This window comes from Leptopilina heterotoma, unplaced genomic scaffold (assembly GCF_015476425.1).
Source record: "Leptopilina heterotoma isolate Lh14 unplaced genomic scaffold, ASM1547642v1 Lhet_163, whole genome shotgun sequence".
Lineage (NCBI taxonomy): Eukaryota > Metazoa > Arthropoda > Insecta > Hymenoptera > Figitidae > Leptopilina > Leptopilina heterotoma.
In genome coordinates, this window is record NW_025110879.1 from 516,943 (window position 1) to 526,627 (window position 9,685).

The 9,685-nt window shown below is 24.1% G+C and overlaps 1 protein-coding gene across 2 annotated transcripts; it reads right to left on the minus strand.

Moving 5' to 3' along the window:
* Window positions 1–1,931: 1,931 nt before the first annotated feature.
* On the minus strand, window positions 1,932–9,398 carry LOC122499048 (S-phase kinase-associated protein 2). Of its 2 annotated transcripts, XM_043607104.1 has the most exons (7): window positions 9,202–9,398; window positions 7,368–7,670; window positions 6,723–7,002; window positions 6,160–6,596; window positions 5,907–6,034; window positions 2,724–3,102; window positions 1,932–2,684 (listed from the first exon to the last, which is right to left on the minus strand). In XM_043607104.1, the coding sequence occupies exons 1-6, from the start codon at window positions 9,267–9,269 to the stop codon at window positions 2,756–2,758; spliced, it is 1,563 nt and encodes a 520-aa protein (XP_043463039.1). In that variant the 5' UTR covers window positions 9,270–9,398; the 3' UTR covers window positions 1,932–2,684; window positions 2,724–2,755. The 2 variants fall into 2 exon arrangements, with proteins under 2 accessions (XP_043463039.1, XP_043463038.1); XM_043607103.1 differs by having other exon boundaries at window positions 1,932–3,102.
* Window positions 9,399–9,685: the final 287 nt, after the last annotated feature.

Here is a 9,685-nt window from a genome sequence, read left to right on the forward strand (position 1 = left end):
ACAAGTAAAACAATAGTAAAGGAAAAAGTAAAGAAAAAACTAAAAAATAAGTACAGAATAAATTAAAAAAAGTAAAGAAGAAATAAAAGAAAAAAAAATGAAAAAATTGAAGAAAGAACTAAACAAAGAAACAAACGAAAAAAAAAATAAAACAGAAAAAATGTGTACAGCGTTAAACAGTGTTATTAGCGAAAAATATCTTTGTGCCTAATTCGCCGTTATTTTTCTTTTTCGCACAAGATTGTAAATAGAGAGTTAACTCTCAGGGATATGATATAAAAATTGAGTTTATTCTCCGTTTTCTATTGGACATTTTTTTTTAAATTACGACAAAAGAAAAATTTATGTTTTCACTAAAATTTCCAATTTGAGAAATTTTACTGAAACTAAGTCAAATTTATACCCTTTGAAATAATTGTTGCGAAATCAATTGTTCACAAATTACTGACATATTTTCAATGTAGTGTTGTCATAAAATTTTCCCTCTCTCAAATATTAAAAATATTCGCATGATTTATTTTCAAAAATAGGTACAAAAAAAAAATAGAAAATATTCTTTCATTTGACATAATTTTCTTTTTAATCGAAATAAATTTGATTCAAAATAAAAAAAACCGAATCAAATATAAAAATTAATATTTGAGATGAAATTTTGTGACAGTAGTCAATTTTTATTACAGACAAAAAATTTTCTTTTTTGTAAAGCGTGTAAAAGAATGATGAATAAATGGAAATTTATTTCATACCGATTTCTTCTTGAGAAAATAATAAATTCCTGAAAAAAAAATTTTAATTTCATTTTAAATTGAAATTGATTAATAAATTAATAAAATGAAAAGTAAAAAAAAGATAAATAAATAATAAAATTTGTTAATAGATTAATTAATATTATTTATTAATAAATCAGGGTTCAAACTAGGTCCGTAAATCCCGTAAAGGTCCGTAAATTTGCTTAAAGTCCGTAAAAGTCAGTTTTTTTGATAAAAGGTCCGTAAAGTCCGTAATTTGATTAAAAAGGACAAAAAGTTGCTAAATTGTACGATACAATTTGGAGAATTTTAGAGAAATTACAAATAATTGCAGAAATCATTTCGATTATCTTTAGAAATAATTAAATTTTTCTCCGAAATCCAATTATTTAAAAAAATTTTAATAAAATTCTTGGCAAAATTTCAATTATTTTCAAAAATTTTCCTCAATTCAATTATTTTTAATACAATTTTAAAAGAATTCCTTCTAAAAAGGAAAAATTCCTCTTAAAATTTTTATTAAAATTGACTTCAAAAGAATTCAATTATTTGAAAATTTATTGATAAAATTCTTTATGAGAATTCAATTTTAAGAAATATACAATTATTCAATAAATTGTTTTTTTGTATTTAAATAATTGAATTCTTGTAGAATTTTCTCTAATAAAAATTGATTTAAGAACGGATTTCAGTTTAAATTTTAGATTATATTTGAATATTAAAAGTATTAGAGCGTGAATTTTTAGAAATAATTGAATTTTAAAAAGGTTTCAAAATAAAATCTTTGAAAATCTGAATTTTTCATATTTTTAATTAATAATCAAAAAATGTGGAATTAATTTTTTTGAGAAAGTTTAATTGCGGATTTTTTTGAAAATTATTTGAAGTGTTTATTTTGCTAATATGTATGTATGTAATTCAAGAATTCACAAACAATTTAAATTTTATAAAATTGTGTTGTAAACAAATGAATTTGAAAATTCTCAAAGAATTTTTGCAAAAATAATTAAAAATAATCGATTTAAAGAAGAATTTCATTTAAAAATTCTTGAAAATAATAATTGTAATTTTTCTTTTTTGGTCCGTAAAGTCCGTATTTTTAAATACTTTCACTGGTTCGAGCCCTGATAAATAAACCTGAATATTTTTCTTTCAAGAGCAATGTAAATAATGAGACATTAATTTCATTTGTTATAATTATATTGATGAGAATGTTTCATAATATAAAATAACATTACATTTAATATTTAAGGTATTTTCATGATAATCACAATGGATAAAATTCTTTTGGGAGCAATGTTGCTTTTAAAACTAAGGGTTACATTTCATTTTTTTTCATAAATCATCTCAACAAGGCACCTGGTAAAAACTGAGGATAAACATTTTTTTGGGGATTGTGTGAAAAAAAAATGATTGAATCGTGCAAATGAAATCATGACAAATTTAAAAGTCGATAATTTCAATATTAAAATATAATACAATTTTTAGTTATTCAATTTTCAAAGGACAAAAAAATTTAATTAATCTGATAAATGTTAATTTATATAATTTTTTGAATTATATGATCAATTTTCGTGATAAATTATTCTTAGAGACAATGATTCATTTTTTTAAAAAAATAATAAAGTTACCCTTAATGCACAGCCTCAGAGAACAATGAAAAATTAACAAGTCTCTGTGCAATACTTCAAAAAATATATAATATATACAAATATTGAAGAAAATCTAAGAAATAATGAAAGTAAATACCTGATTCATTTTTTTGCGCGATAATTTTTTTACTTATCACGTTTGATTTTTTTCTATACTTTTAAGTATTTGAAAACTATAATAAAAAAAACACGAAAATCCATTCAATGTTTGGCAAAAAGAAGTTCACTTAAATTATATTTAAATTATGTGAATTTAGAATTTTTTCGGATTTTCAGTCTATATAAAAAAAAGAAAGAGTTATTAATTCTTCCTTTTTTTAGAAAAAAAAAATTGTTTTTCCTGATTATGTTAATTTAATCTCTGACTCGCAGACCCCAAATGCTTGTTCTCCTCACTCCAACTGTTGGCCTGGCAACCGAACTATATAGGAACTTGTTGATTTCAGTTTCGTCGCAATTAGCCTGAAACGATTGTAGCATTGGCTCGGTCATTAGACCAAACAAATCCAAATACATCAGAGACGGCATGTATGCTAATCTAATATACATCGAGGTTGGAATACTGTAGCAGCGACTCAACGACAAATGCTCCAGGTGCGTAAATTTCAGAAGACTGTGGACTGTGTTTATCGTTAACAATGTGCAATCACTCAAATCTAATTCCACCAGATCGGGACAATTTTTCTGTAAATCTTTCACGTCTGAAAATTCGATAAAAATGTTTAATTCAAAATAAATTTTATACAATTATTTCTTTTAAACGAATATTAAAAGTCTAGTTTTAATTTATATTTAAATTTATTGAATGAATAAATTGAAATAGATAATCAGGGTTGCCGCACAAAAATTTAATTTTGTTTTTCCCTGATTTCCAGACAAAATTTTGACTTTTTCCCTGACCCTAAAGAATATTCTGATTCACTCTACACATTATTAGGTACTCAAAAAAATGTTCTATTACATTTATTTGTGAATTTTGTTAATTGTAAAATTATTCGAAAACAGCAATAAGTACATTTTTAAATAAATATTTAATCATTTATTATTTTTCCGTAGGAATTTAAATTTTTCAAAACATTAAAATTCAAACCTTTTGAAATTCAATAATTTATAAGAATATTATATTATATTACAAAACATGAAGATGACCGAGTGATAATATTGTTACTGTAAATTCAATAATTTATAAGAATATTATATTATATTACAAAACATGAAGATGACCGAGTGATAATATTGTTACTGTAAATTCTTCAAAATTATTTTCTTCAATTCAATCTTAATTCTAAAATTACTAAAATCCTTCTCTAAATCAATTATTTTTAATAATTTTTGAAAAAGTTCTTTGAAAATTTTCAAATCCATTTGTTTACAATTCAATTTTACAAAAAATTTCAAATATTTGAAAATTCTTCAATTAAATATATATATTAGAAAATAAAAACTTCAAATAGTTTTAAAAAAAAATTTAATTAAACTTTTTCAAAAAAATTATTTCTACAGAATTGTTGATTAGTGTGAAAAATTTAAATTTTCAAATATTTTAATTTAAAAACTTTTCAAAATTCAATTATTTCTTAAAATTTACGCTATAGTGTTTTTAATATTCAATTATTATCTAAAATTTTAACTAAAAACGAGAATTCAATTATTTAAATACAAAAACAAAAAAAACGGGTTCAAAAACCCGTGTATTTTGAATAAATAAATAAAACAAAATAAATTGAATAATTGAACTTCAAAATTGAATTTTCATAATGAATTTTATCAACAAATTTTTAAATAATTGAATTCTTTTGACGAATTATAATAAAATTATTAAGAATAATTACATTTGTCGAGAGAAAATCGATTAAAATTGTATTAAAAATAATTGAAATTTTCGAGGAATTTTATTAAAATTTTTGAAAATTCTAATTAAATTCTTTTAAAGAATTTAAAAAATTTTTTTTAAAAATAATGCAGTTTATTTAATAATTTTAACTTAAAATTTTGATAGTAATTGAATTTCTACGAAGAATTTTATTATTTACGAAAATAATTGAATTCTTGGTAAGAATTTTATTAAAATTGTATTAAAAAATAAGTGAAGAATTCTTATAATAAGAATTTTAACAAAATTCTTCAAAATAATTAAATTTCTACGAAGAATTTCATTATTTAGTAAAAGAATATAATGTTTTCAAAGTTTCGATTATTCGGAAATTTTTCAATTAAATATTAGAAAATAAAGCTACATATAATTTTAAGAAAATGCAATTAAACTTTTTCAAAAAAATAATTCCACAGAATTGTTAATTAAAATCACAATCATGGAAAATTCCGATTTTTAAAGATTTTAATTTGAAACCTTTTCAAAATTCAATTATTTCTAAAAATTCATACTGCAATGCATTTAATATTCAATTATTATCAAAAATTTTAACTAAAATTCATTTTTAAATCAATTTTTATTAGAAAATTCTACGAGAATTCAATTATTTAAATACAAATTTTTAAATAATTGAATTCTTTCGACGAATTGTAATAAAATTTTTAAGTTACATTTTTCGAGAGAAATTCGATCAAAATTGTACTAACAATAATTGAAATTCTGCGATGAGTTTTAATATTTATGAAAATAATTGAATTCCTAAAAATAATTATTTTATTATTTATGAAAATAATTGAATTGTTGCAAAGAAATTTATAAGAAATTTGTAAATAATTGAATTTCTGTGAAATTTGAATTGAGGAAAGTTTTTGAAAATAATGGAATTTTGAAGAAGAGTTTTATTATTTATAACGATAATTGAAATTTAGACGAGAATTTTTAAAAATGTTTGAATATAATTGAATTTTTGTGAAGAATTTTATTACTTTTGAAAAAATTGAATTTCTCCAATTATTTGTAACTTCTCAAAAATTCAATTTTTTTACCGTTTTTAACTAAAATTCTTCTATAAATCCATTGCGTTTAATAATTAATTAAATATATATTAAAACATTTAACTAATTTCAGAAGAATTTGAATTATTAAAATTTTTCCATAATCTAAGTTGATAAAAATTTCTAATTAAATTCATTCAAAATTGAATTTTTCAAAAATTTCAAATTATAACCTTTTGAAGTTGATCTATTTATGAAAATTGTAAACGAAACTCTTTTAAAATTCAATTAAGTTTGAAATATTTAAGTAAAATTATTCATTAAATAATTTCTAAGTATTAGAATTCGTGATAATTTCATAGTTTATGAAGCAAACAAAAAAAGACACCAAAATTCAGAATTTTTTCATGAATTCTAAACATTTAATTTTTTCCATTACTTTTAATAAAAATCCCTGACTTTTCCCTGATTCCCGAACTTCCCTGTCCCGTGGCAACCCTGATAATAGATTAAAATAAATGAAAATTATAGTAAAAATTAATTTTTCGAATAAATATTAAATTAATAGGTATAATTAATAATTAATTATTAAATTTAAGATTTAGGTTTTTTTTTTTTTAAGAAAGAATAAACTTACTGTCATCGAGAAGAGTTTTTCGACATCCGGCAATATTTAATCGGGTGACGGTTGGAGGTAATGATTTGCAAACTAGTGTCATACATTCATTGTCAAGGCAACACCAAGACAAATTAAGGGCAGTTAATCTGAAAAAAATTCGTACTATGAATATTTCGACTATAAATATTTCCAATAATTAAATTAATAGTAATATAGTAATTAAATAGTAAACTATGAGTGAAATGTTGTAATTAGCGTAAATGGAGATTACCTTTTTAATTTCATTAAATTACGAATACATTCAACGTCCATTCCCTCGCACATTGTTAAATTTAATACTTCTAAATTTACATTATCGCCAATAGCTGCACAACACGATCCATCCAATACGCATTTTTCGAGTGATAATTTCTTTAAATATTTACATTTTGAGATTAAAATTGCTAAGTCCCAAGGTGCAATGACTGACATTGAGAGATCTAAATATTGTAATTTACTAGTGTAATGAATAGCAGATGCCTCGCTATTCAAATGAAAGACCGGCGAGGCAATTTCTGCCTGTGCCAGCCTCAAGATTTGTACTCCACGGGGAATTATATGACCTAAGTTTCCATCACTCAATACTTTACTTCCCAAATCTAAGCGTGTCCACAGCGCCTCGTCCCTCGCTATTTGACACCATCTTTTACACACCAGCATCGAACGCACCTGAAAGAAACAGAGGAGGAATAATTTTCTTTTGCAACTGAAAGAGGGAAAATTTTCCTAAACAAAGAATAGGAAATCTTTTGCTACAAGAAAAGGAAAATTACGAAAAAGAAAATTGATAGTTACCAAACATTGCTTTGGAAGCCACTTTAAGATCATCAAGATCATTTCGTCGGACAATTTGTTGAACTTGTCTTCGCCGACGATTGACGGTTTTTTTCTCCGCCTCAAACCGAATTCTAAATCTAAACTATTACTTTTTTCCGAAGTCGTGTTTAATTCATCTTTTGTAAAACTACTCTTCGCATCGACGAATGCCTCCATTTCTGCCCTTGAGCCATAACCGGATTCATTTTCCGTCGATGTGAAATTCGTTTGATTATCAAAATCTATTAAGTCCTCCAGCCTTTAAAGAAAAATTGCGGAATTACAGAAAAATTACAGAATTAAAAGGGACGTTTAAAAAAACATTTAGGAAATCATTTAGAGAATCGTTTAAAAAAACGTTTAGAAAAATATTTAGAAAATCGTTTAGAAAAAAAATACAGAAAAATGTTTAGAAACAAATTCAGAAAAAGGTTTAGAAAAATATATTCTTTTCTTTGTATGATTAATGAATTCAAAATGTAAATTCTCAAATACGAGACCAATAAAAAAGTATCTCTCGAATTTCTTTTGAGATCGTTTCACAAATTAACAATAGAATAAAAATAAATTTTTCTTTTTTTTGAAAATTGCTTTGAAGATAAGATAAAAAAAGCAGAAATAAACCTGTCATATTTGTCGGGTACAACAGTATCGAAACTGGAATGCCTGTAGACTCCTGATTCCTGACTGCTGCAGACATTTTTAATTTGTGATTGAGTTGGAGATGGTTCCTGTAGTCGTGGTTTTTTCAAATCATTCTCACAACTCTCCTCGTCCTCCAACATACTGACACCCATGTCTTCTAAAATTTCCGGTTCGACAAAACTTGTGTCACCCGAACATGACCAATGAGTCGCATTGCTTTTTGACGTTTCAGTGATTTCATTTAAATTATTATTACAGCCATCGTCTAAGCGTACTCGTTTACTGAAAATAAAGAGAACAAATCACTTATTTATCTGACAAAAATTTATTAGAAATAAAATTTAATTACAAAAATTACAATTTAAAATGTGGGAAATTACAAATAAAAATTAATTTATTACAAAAATTACAATTTAAAATATGGGAAATTAAAAATAAAAATTAATTACAAAAATTACAATTTAAAATATGGGGAATTAAAAATAAAAATTAATTACAAAAATTACAATTTAAAATATGGGCAATTACAAATAAAAATTAAATACAAAAATTACAATTTAAAATATGGGGAATTAAAAATAAAAATTAAAATAACGAAAATTGCGAATAAAAATAAAAGGCGAATGACAAATAAAAATTAAAATAACGAAAATTGCGAATAAAAATAAAAGGAATTACAAATAAAAATTAAAATAATTAAATAAAATTGCAAATAAAAATAAAAGGAATTACAAATAAAAATTATAACAGAAATCACAATAACAAAAATTTCTCAAAAAAAATTATAAACAAAAATAAAAATTAGAGACAAAAATTAAAGCCGAGTTTATAGCTAAAATAAAAAATCAACCTTAAAAAGATAATGGAAAATAAATATTCTTAACTTGAAAGATAAGAATTTAAAAAAAAAGAATCGCTTTTTGACATCTTTAGAAAAAATAATGGAAATTCTCAGCAGTTTCTTTTCATTTTAGTTTACACACTTGTGTAAAGTAAAATATTTAAATCATAATTATTGAAAAATTTTCTACACTCTTACACTTTTCTTACCAACAAAAAAATAAATATCAACTTACAAAACTTTCTAAAATATTAAAAATTGAACAAATGTTGAACTAAAAATTACACAAACTACAAAAACTAAAATAAAAGAAAAATAAAAAATTTGAAATGCTTTTAAAAAAGTTGATAAACAATTTGAGATGTAAAAAATAAACAATGCCTAGCCTAACAAAACCTGAGCCATGTGGTTACTTGAAACTCAAGAAGCCAAACAAATAATAAACAAAAACTTTGGAGTAAAAGTGTAGTAAACGAAAAAATCATCACTCGAGTGTTAAAAAACACTTGTTTTTTTCAAACAATATTTGAACTAGCCACTAGAAGAAAAATAGTCGAGAGAGAGCGTCTGCAAACATCGGCATTTTTCACACATAAGCACTCAAAATTCAGGTTAAAATCCATATTTTTGTTTATAATCGAAACTTTCCGAAATCTAATAACTTTATAGCAGACTTTTTATTCTTTACCTGTTATACCAGCATGTTTCGGACATGATGAATTTAAAAAAGTAAAATAAAAAAAAAGTGTTTACAAATTATTTAAAAAATAAGCGTCACACACACAGAGGAAGGGTGACTCGTGTCGATTCGGGGATGAAATGAAAACTGTGAGGACCAGGGGTTCTTAACCTTACCTGACCGCGCGGAACACTACCTGCTCAAGCAGGTAAATGTGTTATTTTTCTTATACCTGAAAAACCCAAAAATTTTCGACAAAAACGTTTTATGTAAATGAGTTTTTGACTCTTTACCTTTCTGGTGGCGATAGTTCCTCCGAATTTTCAATAAACTCGTCGCTCAGCCTTGTGTTCTCGTCCATGCCGGGATTTCGTTTTTTGGCGGAATATTGATGCACTTTTTTTTCTTCTTTTTAATACACTTTTTCCTTGTCACTAAGCACACGTCGTGGTAAATCAACAACCGACACTGGCGGGCTTATGATTGCTCTGTCCCATCGAATTCTCTTTGAAAGCAATTTTTGATTGGTTGTCATTCGAAATAATCCAAAGATGCGCGGCCTTTTAAACATGAGGCGCGCATGCTCCGCGAAAAAGCGGGTAGATTGCGCGCGAATATTTAAACTACGTTTAGAATTTTATTTTTATTATAACTAATATTTATATTAATAATTAAAAATAATATTTACGTTTAATGCAAATATTCAATTTTTCAAATTTTTCCTATTTTTTCGCTATTTCTAAAAATTAAAAAAAAGATACAAGAAATAATTATAAT

Coding starts and splice junctions, on each gene's coding strand:
- LOC122499048 (XM_043607104.1), bottom strand. CDS start 9,269: ATGGACGAGAACACAAGGCTGAGCGACGAGTTTATTGAAAATTCGGAG. Junction 7,003..7,367: donor GTACCCGACAAATATGACAG/GTTTATTTCTGC, acceptor TTTTCTTTAAAG/GCTGGAGGACTTAATAGATT. Junction 6,597..6,722: donor GGCTTCCAAAGCAATGTTTG/GTAACTATCAAT, acceptor TGTTTCTTTCAG/GTGCGTTCGATGCTGGTGTG.